General features: G+C 38.6%; 1 protein-coding gene across 1 annotated transcript in view; it reads left to right on the top strand.

Moving 5' to 3' along the window:
- syne2a (spectrin repeat containing, nuclear envelope 2a) overlaps positions 1–18,303 on the top strand; it is a gene marked incomplete at its 5' end in the record, with an annotated part of 120,539 nt that overhangs the window by 80,039 nt on the left and 22,197 nt on the right. Inside the window, 15 exons of the mRNA XM_079831393.1 lie at positions 226–405; positions 490–645; positions 777–932; positions 2,469–2,639; positions 2,830–2,960; positions 3,259–3,463; positions 6,236–6,418; positions 6,530–6,643; positions 6,775–6,929; positions 7,261–7,408; positions 8,434–8,528; positions 10,400–10,631; positions 10,706–10,900; positions 15,912–16,037; positions 17,708–17,863. Coding sequence (XP_079687519.1) covers positions 226–405; positions 490–645; positions 777–932; positions 2,469–2,639; positions 2,830–2,960; positions 3,259–3,463; positions 6,236–6,418; positions 6,530–6,643; positions 6,775–6,929; positions 7,261–7,408; positions 8,434–8,528; positions 10,400–10,631; positions 10,706–10,900; positions 15,912–16,037; positions 17,708–17,863 — 2,403 coding nt within the window. The remainder of the gene's footprint in view (positions 1–225; positions 406–489; positions 646–776; positions 933–2,468; positions 2,640–2,829; positions 2,961–3,258; positions 3,464–6,235; positions 6,419–6,529; positions 6,644–6,774; positions 6,930–7,260; positions 7,409–8,433; positions 8,529–10,399; positions 10,632–10,705; positions 10,901–15,911; positions 16,038–17,707; positions 17,864–18,303) is intronic.

The following is an 18,303-nucleotide window of genomic DNA, read 5'->3' as shown; positions in this document are numbered from 1 at the left end:
TGAGGCTCATTTATAGCAACAGTATATATTTTATGCTTCAGAAATCATTCTAAAATTCTGATTTGGTGTAATTCTTCAAAATAACAGCATTTATTTGAAAAAGCAATCTTTTGTAACATTATAATTATATTATGTCTTTACTGTCACTTTTTGATCACCCTGCTACAAAAATGAATTCCGTAGGAAACACTGACATGTATTATATTCCATGTTTTTACATGTTAGGGTGTTAAGGCTGAACTAAGCAGTCACCAGTCGTGTGTCGACTTTCTGAACCACCAGTCTGTGGAGGGGGCGGGGTCAGTGAACGAACCCACCAATTACAGTGAGCGCATCCTCTTTGCTGAGCAACTGGGTGCTCTCAATCTGAGTTGGCTTGTTCTACAGGCTAAGATTGACAGTGAGGTGAGTGCAGAAGTACAACAACACTGTAGTAACCTGTATAACCTGCCATCATATTTGAAACGTGATGGGTTCTTCTGTCTCCAGATACTCAGTGCTGAGAACCAGTGGCAGGCCTGCACAGATAGAGAAAAGCGATTGCGCTGTATACACAGCTGGATCTCTCAACGTATGGAATGGGTGAGAAACAGCCGGAGACCAGAGAGCTGCTCGCAGATTGAGCAAACATTACAGGAGTGTGAGGTGAGTCTCTTATCGCACAACTAGCTTGAAGATTTGTGCTGCAAATGTTGTTTGTGGGTGTGAGAGTGAAATCCAGTGAGTCAAATGACCTTGGTTTTGAAAAAGGAAACTCTGACACTGCTTCATTCCAGGAGACAGAGGAAAGGCTGCAGGTGAAGTCCTCTGAGCTGAAGGATTTGGGAGCTCTTCACCTGTTAAGGCTGCAGGATGGTGAACATCCTGGAGATCAAGCATTCTCCAAGCAGGTGAATTCAGCCGTCCAGGACTGCCAAGCTTTGAGTCAACAAGTAAGTTCTTAAACCCTGCTCCGGAATGCAGCAGTACATTTGTGCACATTGTTCCATAAATACTAACTTTTTAAAAGTTTGGGGTCAGTAAGATAAAAAAAAATTCTATTTGCATTTAGCGTGTCACAATTTTCACAAAAATGTTAAACATCAACTGTTTTCATTGATTTAAAAAAAACAAATCAGCATATTACAATGATTCTAATAGACCATGTGTCACTGAAGACTGGAGTAATGCAGCTTTGCCATCATAAATTGCATTTTTAACCCTCATCCGTCCCTCTTACACTGTAACAAATCAGTCCTTCCCGAGTCCCGGGTCAAAATGACCCAAAGCCCTAAAATTATACTTTTTTTTTTTTTTTTGATCCAGAAAGCATTTAAATTATAAAGCAATATCATTTAAATTTTATAATATTTTTTCAATTTTTTTACCTTTTAAATTACTAGATTTTATCAATAAATAATATCATTTATGCACATTTTGTTTTTTTTACTTAAATTCAAAATAACTCAACATTTCATGCATAACCCTCTTAAAGCAGCTCAGAATATCTCATTGTCTCTGCCGACCTCTTGTGGGAAAAAAAATTATATTGCATGATATTTCATGACTCTTGCCACTAGATGGCTTTATAGCTGTATTTGGAGCTGTATTTGGTATTTTGGAGCTGTTCAGCTGGGTCCTAAAGTCAGCTATTGAGTGTTTCTCTTCATTTTGCGTTCAGATACACATGTAGACATTTTGAGCATTTTTTTTTTTTTTTTTTACATTTTTCTATGTATACTGAAGCATTCCTCACATTCCATTCATACCTAAGGGGGTCAAATTAACCCACGAGGGATTGATTTGTTACTTATTTTAATTTTATCCACACAAACTCCTGTGCGACCAAAAGTGTTTTGAACCACTCTGACACTAAATTAATTTCGGGTCAAAATGACCCGAGGGATGGATGAGTTAAGAAAACTTAGTAAATTGTAATATTTCACAATATTTCTATTTTTGCTGGATTTTTGATCACATAAATGCAGTCTAAATTAGTATAATATACTTTTTTCAAAAACATTTAAAACTAAAAAAGAAAAAGAAAAAAAATTCTGACCCCAAACTTTTGAACTTTTGTTTATAGGCAGCATAAAACACTTCTCTCAGTGGTCTTAAGTCTTTGATATTTAGTCATATTTTTATATCAATTATTAATAATATTTATTTGATCAAAAATATATTATCCTTTTTTGTTTTAATTTATATTAAAATATTTCATCAATAGCACGAATAGCACTGTTTGCATCCATGTGTCTTGTTTACAGCCCTGAGATTCCAACAATGTGATTATCACTCTGCCAACCAATGCATGATTAGGAGTGTCTTTTGAATTCCGTACACGCACAGAATGAACATTTATGTGATTCACTCTCTCGTTTAAATGCGGTTGTCTCTCCAAATTTTTGCTGTGTGTATATAGCTGTTCATTCATCATTTTTGATTGGCCAAAAAATGTTATTCCTAGCAGCATGTGTTTTTTTTCTTAGATAAATGCTCTCAGGTTAGATTTGCCACCAATCAAGGATAAGTGGACTCACTTTGAATCAGAAATGAGTGCAGCAGAACTGCAAACAACCAGAGTGGCCTACAGACTGGAGCTCTGCCAAGTTCCTGTGTTCTCATCTGAGCAGTGCCAAACTCATGTGGAACATCTGCAAGTGAGTAAACAGCCAAAAAAAAGTATGTACTTGTAAATTGTGAAGTTAACATTATAAACTTGAATGTTTAGGCACCAACTTCAATCTCCCAACTTGGGAATAAAAATAACATTAATATTCAACATTGCCATCGCTGTTACAGTAGCTGTGTTTTTTTGTAGGATGTGATATAATGCATACTTCCTAACAGGAACTTGAAAAGGAGCTGAACCGTTCAGAGACCTGGAACCACTTTACTGAGGTGTTCTCTGACTTAAGGGACAAACTCGAGCCTTCCACATCTAAACTGCTGGCCGATCATCTCGAGAAGGAGAGAACTCGGTAGGTCATTATACTTTCCAGTCCAGTCCAGTCCATCCTCCGCCTACTTTATATTAGCCATTCATTCTGAAATTGCACTTTAAAATGGCACCAAATTGGCAATATTGGTATATCTCTGATATTGCGTCAACGTCAATGTTGAGGAAGCTGTATAAATTATTGGATGAGTCTGTTCATTTGATGGTTTAGTTGAATCATGAACAAAATCGTAATGCAAAGAGAGGACAGAACATGTTTGATCATTAGGTTGTTTTTGTCGGGCCCTAGGGGTATTAATGTCTGTATTGTTTGTTTTCAGACATCTAGCATTGACTGAGGATGTGCACGCAGATTTACTAAAGGCCCAGGATGAATTGCGGCTCTGGTTGGAATACGAGTGTCTCACGGGAGAGTCGTGTGCTCTTCTAAATCAGCACTGGAACAGGCTTGGAGAGCTTATGAGTTCTACAGACAGAGAAGAAAACACTGTAGAGCTTCTCAACAACAGGATGCAGAGCATCAGTGTGAGTAATTTATAGTGTCTAGGCCTCTTTTACACCTGGCATTAAGATGTTTCCCATTCGGATAGTATCTGGATATTCTTTATCTTTATTCGTTATCTTAGAGTGATGCTTAGGGATGTACCGATACCAGCTTATGTACTTGTACTTGTACTCGTAAAAATACCCCGATACCAAAGACCGATACCAAAGACCGATACCTCACGTGACGTAACTGACAGAATTTTCCGTGCACAGAGACACCGGCGGCAGCAGCAGACGCAATGTCTGCCTCAGGGGTGTGGAAATACTTCAAAATGAATGACAACAACCCACACATTGCGAACTGCATGCTTTTTAAAAAAATTATTAAATTTATTTATGACCTTGGTAATTATGTCCGTTGAAGGTTATTGGACACTGAAATTTGTGCTTTAAGTTTAAGATATGCACATAAAAATAATATTTTTTTCATTCGAGTAATAATAAAGAAACGTCGTACATTCATTAGTCTCACTGTGTTATGCTTTGGAAAACTGCCACATCACCAGAAAAAAAGAAAGAAAAAGAAATGTATCAAAATAAAATATCGGTACTCGTACTCTGTCCTTAAAAACTGGTATCGGTGCATCCCTAGTAATGCTGTATGATTGCACTTACCCAAGAAAAAAAATTGACCCATATTATGGAAAATGCTACTTGCATATTATTTGAAATATTGTTCATTAAATGAGGTGACAATTTTAGATTTAAAATCTAATATGATTAGGAGTGTAACGATACCCTTGCTGTTTACTCCAAGACAAACTACGACCTTTAATTAAATATAGATGCTATTTACACTGTGTAAATAGTAATTAGATGCTATTTATACTTCATTTTTACAGATACATACTATTTGCACCTCAGTATTGTTGTACATAAACAGGATGCAATAATAACATAGAGTGTAAATTATTATATTTATTAAAATTATTAAATGGATGCCGCCTTAATGGGACAATAAAAGCCCTCCCTACACCTACCCCTAACCCTACCCAATAAATGCTTTTATTATTATTATTAAAGATTTCGTTAGGCACTTATTTCCATTTTTAGAACTTTATTTTTATTTGTATTGAAAGTAAATGCCTTTCCGATGTGATGGGAAAAGAGAGAAGAGCGAGCTCAGCAAAAGGTGGAAGTGAACCCGTGCCGATCGCGTCAAAACCTAGATGTTTTGGCGCGATCGACATGGGTTCGAATCCGCCTTTTGCTGAGCTCGATCTTCTCCCTTTTCCCATCACATCAAAAACTCTTATGTTTAAGCCTTATGCTTTACTGACTACGCCACCTGAAGACGTTGAAATATGCCTGTTATTTTTTTTTTTATCTTGTTTTTCCCAAATAGGCTTTGTTAGGCGGAATTAGTGCGAATAGCACTTGCCAACAAGGCACGCTTTTTGCACTTGGTGTAAATAGACACTCTGTTAAGAAAATAACATATAATGCACAGTGAAAAACAAACCTGGAAAAAAATCACCAATTTCAGCATGTGCTTGTTAAGTGCTAAATTGTGGAGTCCTACAGCTGAGTCTGCGGTACTTCAATTCAGTTGTGCTTTTGAAAAGAAGGAACATTGAGATCTGAGCAGAAGCTTTTATCAGTGGACTAAAAATAGCAATTATGAATCAGATCTTTATTTAATCCGCTCTTATTTAAGGTTATTTCTGTTCTGTCGTTTTTTGTTTTTTGTTTTTTACAGTTCATTCTCACAAAAGATTAATAAATTGGATTGATATAGCCGTATAATCACTGTTCGAAATATAAATGAACAAATAATACATTATATTTAATATATATTAGTAATAAATATTTAATAATAATTTATTGTCTGAATAAAACAATTGTTTTTGTTTTCATGACATGAATCTCCCACACTGTCTGCATATAGTCATCAGTTGAATCTTTCTTGGGTTATTGTAACTGTTTTAGTAGCTGTCAGAAGTATTTGTGATAAAAATAATACTTTCAATTTAATGAATTCTTTCTGAATAAAAGTATTAAAAATGTTACTGACCCAAATTTTTGAACACTAGTTTAAAATATCCAAAAACCACTAGAACAATGTTATATATTTTGTTGACTTATGTTCTTACATTATCCCAAATGTTTCCAAGAATGTTTAAATCCAGAGAGATAAGCAGTTTTAACCAGGACATGGACTGTGTCTGTGCGTCACCTATCAATGACATCAAACCCGCGTTACCCTTGGTTTCCGTTTTGTAGAAACCATGGAAACACCAAATGCGCTTTAATATAAAATGTTTTATTAGACAGGTGAGCAAATGTTGGACAGATCGACAGAAAATGAATCATTGTTATACAGCTCAACACAGTTAGTCTTTTTGTTTAAATCTTGTTTTCTTGATTTACCGCGATTACCATGTTTTATCATGCCTAATATTGATCTAGCTTACTGCAGTGTGCAACAAGTGTCTCATAGCGAACGCACAGAGTAGCATTATAAAATAACTTTAACACACTAAAATGTATCTAATATGATAAAACAGCGCTGCGTTACCCCACACATGCATGACCGGGAAAGCGGAAGCGCTCGTCTGCACCATAATAAAAGCTCTGCAAAATAAAGGCGTCATCAAGCTACTCCTTTGTTTTGAATAAGTGACCTCTAGCTGCGAAAATTACATATTGTGGCTTTAAGTCATTAAGAAAACAAGTTTATGAGATGATAAATGATGTCCTGTGAGGCTCTTCTATATGAATGCAGTATCTAAAGAACAATGTCTTTCACAGACTCTGGAGAAAGACATGGCGGCCTTGCAAAGCAGTGTGGGAAAAGTCCTGGAAGCCTCAAAGCTTCTCATTGGGCAGATGAAACCCCAGTCAGCCTCGCTAATCAAATCAGAAACCAGGTTGCTGTCACGTGACCATGTGCATCTTGGCAAGGCGCTTTCTGAGATTGGGGCACAAGTTCAGGTGAGGGCAACAAGTTTAGATCTTTTAAATGACTAAATACAGCATCATGTAAAAGTAATCTGATTGATCTGCACACTGATGGCAAAGTGTTGTGCCGTTCTCGGCCCATAGGAGGAACTAGAGGAGCACTGCCGTTTCAGCACTGATTTGAAATCAATGGAGCAACAACTTAAAAACTTTGAAAGCATTTTGAGCTCCTCCACTACAAGCATGGAAAGACTAAAGGTGAATCTGTGGCACTTCTTGAGGTTATTTTCATTGATTTTCTTTTCATCCTCCTCTGTGTTTCAGAGCAAACTAAAAGGTTAAAGTTTGATTTTATGTAAATGTTTTTCTTTTTGTTTCCTGTGTGAAAGATGGTTCTGTTAGATGTGAGTGGGCTGAACCCTAACCTTGCTGCTCTGAATCAAAAGAAACTCCGACTCTCCTTAAGCTCTAGAGAGGAAGAGAGGTTGCAGACACTCAACACAGAGTGGGATCAGGTCTTCTCTCGGGCTACAGACAGACACAGGCAAGCGAAACTTCACTGCACTAATGTCATTCAGTTCTCAAACATTAGCCCTGAAATATATTAAACATTTCTCTATGCATCTATCCAAATGGACATTACATCTTATTAAAGGGCTAGTTCCCCTAAACATGCAAATTGTCATTTACTCAACCTAAGGTTGTTTCAAACCTTTTCAAAAATCTCTCATGTTGTGTTCCGCAAATGATGTATTTGGAATGATATGAGGGTGAATTTTCGTGTTTGTCGGAACTATTACTTTTTTCCCTAGACAAACTTTTTACACCTAGCTGTAGCTAAACTTTCTTGGTGAATGCCAATGCTCTGACTGTAGGAAGATGTATGGAGAGCTGCTGCATGCTCAGAACTTCCAACAGAAGTGCCAGATCTGGATGGAACTCCTGGACAAAATCGAGGCTGGTTTATCCAATCAGACGTCTGGAAACTATGCTACTGTCAGAGAGCAGCTAGCTGCGCATCAGGTAGAGCGTACAGTTAATTCCATTCATAAATTATTTTCTAATATTCAGTTTTATCATGCTCCATTTTCCAACATATTCCATTTAATCCATATTCTGGTAGTCTTTTTATTTTGGAAAATAATTAAATAAATTACATTTCTGAGTTTGGGGTCAGTTAGATTTTTGAGGTCAGCAAGAACATTAGCATAAATTAGCTTTTTTGGATGAAAGTAGGGTTTTATGTATTTAAGGATGCATTAAATTGATTAAAAAAAACAGTAAAAACATTTAAAATGTAAAAAAAAATTAAAATGTGCTGTTTTTGTGAATTGTACTATTCATCAAAAAGTCCTGAAGCAAAATGCATCAGTTTCCACAAAAACATTATGCAACACAACTGTTTTCAACATTGGTAATGATAAGAATGTTTCTTAAACACCAAAGCAGCATATTCAAATTATTTCTGGAGAATCACGTGACTGAAGACGGGAGTAATTATGCTGGAAATTCAGCTTTGACATCACAGGAATAAATTTACAAAATACATTATCAAATATTGAAAGATATTGAGAAAATATTGAGATATTTGATGAATGAATGCAGACGGTTTTGTTTTTCTACTGTTGCTTGACCAGGGACTCCCCCCCCCCCACACACACACACACACACACACACACACACAACACCAATTTCTATCACAGAATTTCCATTTCTATCACACAACACACAGAATAGCTTGCATTTAGACATGTATTCATATAAATTAATATTCCATTGCCGTGGACATTGCTAAGGATTTGTTGATACCAGAACATTTGAGATTCTGTGTTTACATGACATACATACATAATTAGAATTTGACCATATTCTGATTAATATTGGAATATTGTTAATGTAAACATGGTCTTTTTTTTTCTTTTTTTTTTCTTCATTGCACTATTTATTCAAATAAGAGCAGCAGGAAACATTTGTAATAGAGTAATGTACTATTTTTGAAATGGTCGTACAGAGCTCATCTTCTCATATATTAGTAATAAATCTTCCAGAGGCTGAAAGTGGAGGTCCTCATCAGCCAGCAGCTACAGGATGCCATGATCAATGAGGCTTTACGCTTCCCGGAGAGCAGTCAGAATGAGGACAGGTGAGCTTTTATTGCGCTTCACTGAATAACTTATTCCCTAGTAAAAGCTCAGTAACCTAAGAATTTTCTTACTAACCTCCAGTGTGGGACTCTGCCATGGATAAGAAATCAAAGAATGTGGTGTAATAATTTGTTCTGAACTTGATCACCTGATGAGTAATTAAAGCCAAGGTTCTCCAACTGATTTTTTTTCCATGTGCTCCAGCTGGGGCCATAACTCTTGGAGTTATGTGGTGTGGAAGAGCTCCTTTGAGCTCAGCACTGGAACAAGTTGGCTCGCACTCAGGAAATGAAACTGCATGTGCTACCAGCATGAAATAACTTTTCTTTTCAGCCGATAAGTGCTTCTTCACATGAAACCTATGCACAGTTGAATTCAAGATGTTTCTCAGGTCTGGTTTTCCATCGCAAGAACAAATGTCATGTAGAGAGCCACATAAATGTGGTTGGCTCGTTTTTCAGATCAGTGGCAAAGCTAATGGCCAGTGGAATTGTTTTATGTTTAGTTTTATGATATTAGCATCTCCATTATGTGTTGCTCATCTGTTGTGACATCTGTGGTCTCTTTTCAAATATGATTCTCCATTCAAACCACAACATTTAGTGTAGTTCATCCAAAAATGACAATTATGTCATCACTTTCTAACCATCATGTTTTTCCAAGCACATAAGGCTTTCATTAATCTTCATAACACAAATGAAGATATTTTTAATGAAACCAACCCACAAAACTTTCATGGTTCAAAAAGTTCATAAAGAGACTGACAAAAATAGTCCAGATGAATCGCACCGTTCAGTCCAAGTCTTATGAAGAGATGTGTTTTGGGTGAATGGACTATCAATGGAGCGACAGAAATCTCTCTGGTTTCATTAAAGGGGTCATGAAGTGGCTTTTTTTATTTTTTCAACTTATGACGTTAGCATGGTTTTTACATTCAAAAACATCATAATGAATAAGTAATAGGCTATTTTCTGCCTTGGTTTTGCGGCTCTCTGAAGAAACGCTTGGTTTCTATGGGCGGCACTGAAGACTTGGAAGTAAACGCCCACAGCTAGGATTGGATAAGATTTGCATATTTAATGAGCTTCAGCTCCCCTCAGTACATGTGGGAATTGTTTTGAAAGCGTCTGGGGAAACGCTCACAGTACTCGCAAAATATCTTTATCAAACAAACACAATGATTCATCTCTCATCCACCCGTGATTGATTGGAATGTTATTTTTTTTTATTACTTGGCCGGCCAGATCAGTGAATATAACCACAAACCGTACACACACACACACACACTGGCAGGCCGGTGATAAGTTTTTATAGCCCGTCTGAAAAACACATAGCCCCGGGACGTTGGGCTTTGCGAGCCCTGGCCCATAACGTTACAAGTCTTGAGTCTGATCATGAATTAACCAATAGCACCTCAAATAAAGGATTCTCCAGCCTCCCGAGTCGGTGGGCGGGCTTGAGGCGGTGCTTCTGCATTCTATGACGTCAATGGTCGACATATTCTGAGATCGAGCGTTTTCTGGGCCTGTTGTCAATAAAAGCTTTTCTTTGACTAACAAGGAAGTTTTCAGCTCCGAAACGTACAGGAAATTCTTATATCACAATGAACTTTTACATATCAAAGGCTCAAAGGAAAGTTGATTTCTCAATTCATCACCCCCTTTAAAAATATCTTTAATTGTGTTTTGAGGGTGACCAAAAGTCGCATGTATTTAAAATCAGTAATCAGTAGTTGATTACAGAATATTCTTTTGTAGGTGATCTAAACCCTTTTAACCCAAGTAAATGTTCTTCACTAGCTTACGATAACTTTCAGCTCGATTTACCTTTAGCAAATCTTGAAAATTTTGGCAAATTCCACTGTGAGCAGGAGTCATCTGATCTCGAGGGTCACCCAGCTAAAGGCACGTTGGCAGGGGACACAGCAGAGGGTCCAGCAGCATGGGAAATATCTGGAGGGGCTTATGGGACATTGGCAGCTCTATGAGGCAGGCTCGAGGAAACTTTCGAGGTTAATCAGACACATCGAAGAACTTCTGCCCCCAGCAGGACTGGCGCTGTGCAGCTTAAAGCAGCTGCGGTCCTCTATAAAGGACTTTGAGGTAAGATCATTTAGTTATGAGTCTTTGTCTTCTGTATATCATATACTGTATCTTACATCCTCTGTATCCCACAGTGGACTGAAGAGCAACTACAGCTTCATGAAGAACTCTACAGCCAGACTGTGAAGGCAGGCAAAAAGATCCTTCCATTAACAGATGCACATACGCAGGCATGCCTGCAGTCTGAACTGGATGCCCTCAAGGAGACGTGGGAGCGAAGCTGTGGCCTTGTGAAGAAAAGAAAGGCTCTTGCAGACGTCATAACTCATGTATGTGACCCAGTTCTCACATCTCCCAGACCGAGTTTTATAGGTTCTTTGTCTTTCCACACCCAAAGCACCAGCTCCGAACCAGGAAAAGTGGTTCTTAAGTAGCATCAAAACATTGCTGGTCTAGAAGTAAGAACCGCTTGTGTCAGGGGCTGGGGGCGGGGTTACCATGACCAAAGACGAACATAAACTTGTAACCGCCATTTTTGAAATAGCTTATCAAATAGCTGCTCGATTGTAATCTCTGTCTATACAAATTACAGTGAGCTGCACGAATACTTTGGATTCGCTGTGTTTGGATGCCAATGTAGGATCGTAAAGCCATGTGCATCAATAGTAACACAACATTCGCCATTGTTGATGGAAGGCTTGTTCGAGATGCATTAGCGCTGTGCAGACCGATCGCCGTATGACAACTAGTACAACGAGTGCATACGACTCCTTATGCTTTTGAATCGCTCATGCGGTGTTTTGATATCATACGCTGACCGAAGCATCTCGAACAAGTCTGGTGTGTTTGTGTTTCCCGCTGCCTCACTAGTGTTGCTGAGAAAGATGAGACGTATACAGTCACGTAAGACCTGGCTCTGTGGGGGCTCTCTAGCCCATGGAAATGCAAACTGGTTCTTAGAAGGCTCGTCAGTCGAACCAACTCCGACCTGGCATTAGCACTGGCTCTGAACTAGCACCCGGTTCATTCTGGTGGAAAAGGGGTATTACTCATGGCAAAAATGTTGGTGCGCAGGGCCCCAGACCCATTTTTCTGCCGGTGTGACAAAATTTTGTCACCACGCTGCCCAACTGATAAGCCCTTTCTGTTGCATTTGAGAAACACCAGACGGCAAAAGAAATGAAAGTGAAACGAAACTGCACTACTCATTTGAGTTCAGAGCAGGTACTCGCGGGCTGATCCATGATCACGCGAAAGCGTTACTACACAACACTGAATTATCTGCAAAATAAAAAAAAACATTGCTGCTAATGAGAAGTGAGAAAACAAAAACTTCAACTTTTTTTCAAATTGTGACTGAATTACACCAAAAGCAAGTTGAAGAGGGCTTTTTATAATCACTGAAGCTGTCGGTTAGTTCAGTATGATACTATAGAAACCCTAGCAAATCAGATGCGTGCCACCATCTGTAGAACTTAGTGGCACTGGTGCTACTGCTCTCAAATGTTCTCAAACGCATGTGTACTGAACAAATATAGAGTTGTTTTAACCACTGCACATGTTGAACTTCTGCCAGGGTCCCCACGGGCACGGGAAAAAACAAAAATTTTATAAAATTTAAGGTCGTAAAATATGATAAATGGTATTAGAAAAGTCTTTTGGGGACAGAAAACCAGGAATCACAATATGGCTTGATGTGATAATTAAACTTCAAATGGAGATGATTTAATTAAATAAATGTGAGTGCTGCATGTTTCAAAGTGAAAACGTGGTGCTATTGCTCATTCTTCAGGCTCGTTTCAGAGCAGTTCACAATCACTGAATAGTCCACATTTGAGCCAAGCGGTTGCTTTGATCTGCTGTCGATTAATTATGAAATGTTTGCTTAATGGAGTTTATATCGTACCTGCAAACTGTGTAAAATTGCATTTTCATTCAGCGCGTCTGCCGTTTTTGTTTCGACGAATGCGAAGATTGACCCATAATTTTATACGCAGTGTTTTAAATATTAAGCGGTGGATCAATAAGAAGCTAATGTGCTTTCAAAATTTGTAGAATAAGTTACTAGAATATTATATATAATCAGATTTTAAATGAATGTATCTTATAATGTATCATTTTGACATCCCTTTTCTTAAAAATGGTTTAAAGGCAGAAATGTGAGGTTTGTAATTTTATAAAACCTGGTTTTGTCAAAACTTATTTAAAGACAGACATGCTAATGGTCTAATCAGATTCAATGATCTATGCTAAAAGTGCTACCGCCAGACCCGGAGATCGGCTGAATGGATTCGAAAACGGTAAACTTCAACTGTTTAACTCTAGGGGAGTTGGAAAACGAGCCTATTTTGTGTTCCTTTAACTAGCAGTGATATGAAAATGTTTCTTACCACACTGACAGACACAATATCGATACCAAGGATTCACAATTACAGTATGTAGGGATTTACTTTTTCTCTTTTACAATATTGGTAATTTATATTTTCAATTTATCATATGGGTATTTAATTTTTTGATTTGTTGTTTTGATTGTTGATTTCATAATCTTTTTTTGGTGAAGACGAAACTGCTTTGAATGTTTTTGCTTAGATGTCACTAGAATGTCAAACAAGAATTAGCTTGCTAATTAAAGCATATGATATGAACATAACACAGACTTAGACCAATCTTATTAGTGCTGACACGCTTGTCATATTGAATTATTTTTTGTATAGACAGAGCAAACTTATCGTGGGGGTATTATCCACAGTTGACCTACAAACCCTACTGAGCATTTCCCTAATAAAGTGCTTCATTTTGAGGATGAGAGATCAGCCGTAATCTCGCCATAATCCATAAACGAGGCAGCTGGGCCATATCACACAGAACGTGAGATTCTCTCAAAACCACTGCTACTAAGCCACTGTGCAGTTCGGTGTCTACATGGATCATCTGTTATTGTTCACAAACAATCCCACAATGCCCTAAGACTTGAAGTAGAGGTAGATGTGGGAACAACGCTTGGGGAAAAAATTGCTCTTAAATATAACTGTTTTCTATTGCATTCTACTTAATTTTCAAAACCACAATAATGAAGGATCATGAAGGCTTCAGAACAAAATACATTGCAGTTGTACAAACAGCATAAATTGTCATGTGGACAGTTGGTGATAGGTGAACATGCAGATGACTGTAATCCTTTCTGGAGAACTTGGGCCATATCTGAAGAAATAACTTTGACAATCCCCATTTGTAAATTAGTTTACAGTGTTCAATGTCACCCTAAACTTGAGGCTGACCCCCTGTACTGTTAGAAATTATATAATACCAGTCACACCCACTCATAGCCAGCTCTGATTGGCTCATCTGTTTTGGAATGATGACATCATTGTGTTGACTGCCAAAAGTGAGAAGGGGTTTAGAGAGCGATGTGGGTAGAAGTGTGTTTATGTGTGCATGTGCTCACAATAGGCAGGGGGATGGTGTATCCCCCATGTGGAAGGGAAATCCCTCTTCGCTGATCTGAGATCTGAAATGAGATAACAGACACCATACAAGCACACAAGTGGCTCTCAGAACCAACATGGTCAAACAATTTATAAACCAGTTAAAGGAATGTTCCTGGATCAACATACGAAATGAGTCGAAATTATTAAATTGACATGTCGCACATACTGTTGTGAATCAGTCTCTCTAAGGCCGTGTGTCCACCAAAGCGTTTCTAGCCAGCTGAAAACCAAGGCGCTCTGCTGAAAACGCCTCGCTGCGTTTTGGCAGGGCAGCATTTTTTTCAGTTGAGACTGATTTGCTTATGATACGGAATATCCGCGGAAGTGTTACTTGTATCTCATTTCACAGGTAGTTTGTTTCTGTATTGATTCTATATAAAAATGCCAATACAATGTAAAGTATTTTCTCTGGCTCTTGTTTTAAATTATTTTTTTTGCGTTATTGTGCTGCTTGTTTTCATCTGTTGACGTTGTACAAGCAGAATGTGGCGGTTGGTCGGTGTTGTTTTTGTCCCGCCTCTCCTCCACTGTGATTCTTCAACTCTTGGCGACCAGTAAAAAAACGCTGAACGCTCAGTACTTGAGTGTGAAATACTCGCTCAGCGCCTTGTACGCTCATGCCGTTCTAAAAAACGCGGCTCTCCCATTGAAAACAATTGAATACGCCAGCCAGCTGTGTGAAAAAACGCTTTGGTGGACACTGCCTAAATCCCTCCTTTCCACAAGCTACTCTGCTCTGATTGGGCAGATGGCCCATTCTATTGTGATTGGTCTACCGCATATGGCGTATGTTGGAAGCTAAACGCTCCTTTACCATAACTGAACTTCAGTTCTGGAGGCTTCCTAAAGCTCAGCGATTGTACACACTGTAAAGACAGTAATGATGGCGTCGATTTTAACATATCAATCTGAGAGCGAGTCCGATGATTAAACATTGGAAGAACTAGTTATTCAATCCGAACCTCCATCGCAAGGACGACTTCTCTGTGATACGCTACTCATTTTGAGTTACATTATGAGATGTTGTAACTGTAATTCCTCACCATCAGCATTAACAAGAGTGTGTGTATCAACAAACCCATGTGTATATTTCTCATTTATTGTGGTGCACATGCGGGAACTGTATCAATAACAGCGCATATGCTAGCCAAGCACTAAAGTGAGTGGCTGATGTAACATTAAAGTTTGCAGAACAAATCTTGCTCCATCCTTTATCTTTACTTAAAGTAGTAAGAATGACAGACAATCTGCATTAATAGACACAGTTTTAGGTAATAGTGGCCCACAACTGCTTAGCAGAAGTATTACAGTAATAATGTGAGTTAGCCGGAAACTTGCACAATATAAAACACAAAACTACATATTTTGAACACCCAGTAGAAAATATATACATCAATAACTATTCATACTTAGAGCTTGTGATTCTGAGGATCAAGCTGGTCCAAATAACTGACCCATCTTTCAAGAGCAAGCGTTTTGCGAATCCCGTGTTGAACTCCGAGATTTGAGAAGCAGTCGTCAGTAAAATGATGTTGTACGGGCGGACAACATACAACATACAACATAGGCGGACATTATGCAAATGTATTTTCTAGTGACGTAGAACCTTAACACGGTGGGATTCGAATTACAAATTACTTTCTTTCTTTTATCGTGCTCTTTCGATTTTACAACTTTGCAGAACGTTTACATTCACAAACAGCTACACACTGCATGAAAGGGAATATTCGAAAAACCATAATAGGGGCACTTTAAGATTGTATTGAACCTGGAAGATTCCTTTGAATGTAAAACAATATGGTTTTGTACGCATCTCCCACAGTAAATAAGAGATTCTGCTGTTTCTTTGCAGAACTGGAAGCTCTGTGAAAGCGGACTGGCTGATTGTGCTGTCAAACTGGAAGAGATAAAAGCAAGATTAAACAGCCCACTGCCAGAGAAGCTAGAAGATCTAAAGACACATGAGCAGCTCACTAAGGTAATGTATGCATCTGACAGTGTTAACAGTCAACTCCTAAACATTTAGGGATTTAGGAAGTTTGACCATATTAGTTATGACAAACGAAGATGTAGGTAGTTTGTGATGGTATTGTACAGAATAGATGCTCAGATGTTCTTCATCAGATACTCTCAAGTCATGCTGAAGAACATGATCATCTGGTTTTACATTAACTTATTAAGTTAATAAAGCAAAATGGGGACAAACCAAATACGAAGACATTCTGAAATTCATGTACATTGCCGTTTTGAGTGTTGTAATATTTTTAAATGTTTCTTATGCAACAGTAGTGGATATTTTAATAAAAGTCTTGCTTTCACAAATTGCCATTTCATATGTAAATGACATGTATTCAAAAAGGCAAAACAGAAGCATTTCACTAGTGTTCTCAGACTTTTGGATCCTACTTTTTAGGGATAAGTCAGCTAATATTAAAGGTACAGGCTTCTATATTACTTACGTTTATTTTTTGGCAACTCCTTTAAGCATACAGATCACGCCAAACTTTGGAAAACTGCAGCATGAATTGTGCCAGTGCCAAGTTTTTACCATAGACTGTAAAAAAAAAAAATTTGGACGAAGTGTCCGTGACGTCACCCATAGGATTCTTGAGAGTAGTTTTGAAGCGTAAAGTAGGGTCGAGCTGGCCGTTGCCATTTTGTCAGCGTGTCACCGTGCGTCACTGCCGGATAATATAAAATGGGCAAAGAGGCGGGATGTGGGCGGAGCTGAGGTGACACGATGACTAACAGACAGCAGACAAATGGCTATCCACCTGTCACTCAAAGTGGGCATGTCCTTAATTATGCAGAACTTTAAGGTTTTATATAATGTAAGCGAATGATTTATAAAAAAATTCACCCTCACACAGTTGTCATGAAGGGCAAAATTAGCCGTATAGACCAAAACCACAATTTGTACCAGGCTGTAAACAGGTTTTAATCTGCTGTAAAGTTGGGCATTTTAACATGGGGCTTAATGAGATTCTGCTCCCTTCTGGAGCCTGTCCCTAGCGGCCAGTCGATGAATTGCAGTACATGTCACTTCCGTATTGGCTTCAAGAGAAACTGCGGGAGGTTGCCGCTTGGTTTTTACGCTTTTGCATGGGAAATTAGTTGTCAATTGGCAGAGAATGTTTACAACTCCTACTTGGCTTTAATGACTATAAAACAAAGTGCTTTCATCTGTCAACTGAATTTTCCTGTATTATAATACACTCAATCTTTTTCCAAGGGTTTTGGTAAAGAAGAAAAAAACACCTGTTGATATAATCATGTTGCTTTAGAAATGTGTTAATAAGCATCTGCTGAGACTGATTTGATTTTTTGTTGATTAAGCTCTGATGAGGAATTCTCTTTTAATAGAGATGGGTGAAACTGACAAACAAAGGAAATAATAGTGTCCTTAACTTGTTTGGCCTTTACCCCATCACCCCTTTTCATGCTGTTATGGGTGCTCTGCCCTCCCCCCTCTCGCCCTCCCACCTCCCCCTCTCCGCCTCGTCCCCTCCCCCGTCCCATCCAGTGGGCCTTAATCCCATGCGCTAATGACAGGGACAGAGAGAGAGAGAGAGAGAGAGAGGGAGAGTGTGGACTAGGGTTAGCGTGCGGCAGAGGGGAGTTTAACTTGTTGGTCGCCGTGTTATGCAGGAAACCGAGGACTCGCTGCAGATTTGGGCTGGAGGACTGAAAGAGCTGAGCACCATGAAGGCAGATGTGTCCCAGTACGTGCTACCTGGGGACACCGCGCTTCTCCAGGGACAGGTGGAAGAGCTTCACAGCCAATGGGAAGAACTATGCTTGAAGGTGAGTGAGTGTATGTGTTTGAGAAGAGAGAAAGAGTGTGTGAGAGTAGGAGGGAAAGAGAAGCTGTTGTCCAGGCAGCATTGAAAGGCACACAATGATTCACCCCTGGAAGTGGGGGGAACTTCACAGTGCCGCATGGCACAGAAAAAGAGAGGGAAAATAAGAATGTACATGAATTGGTCTAGATGTATATTCATGATAACAGTTTTCTCCTCAGAAGGTGCCACAAGATAGAACACGTTTTTGACATGAAAAATAGTACAAGAAAAAATGTCTCACCTGTTTCATTTACTCATCCACATGTTGGTCAAAAACTTTTTAGAGTCATGTGTTTTTCCATGCAATTACAAATGGGAAGCCCATTCAAGCTATAAAATGAGCATAAAAGTATCATGAAAGTAGTTTATACTGTACGACTCTGATATGCACTATATCAGTTT

The sequence above is a fragment of the Gobio gobio genome, assembly GCF_949357685.1.
Source record: "Gobio gobio genome assembly, chromosome: 12".
Taxonomy (NCBI): domain Eukaryota; kingdom Metazoa; phylum Chordata; class Actinopteri; order Cypriniformes; family Gobionidae; genus Gobio; species Gobio gobio.
The sequence above is the reverse complement of the archived record's forward strand: the minus strand, read 5'-3'. Positions and strand labels throughout refer to the sequence as shown.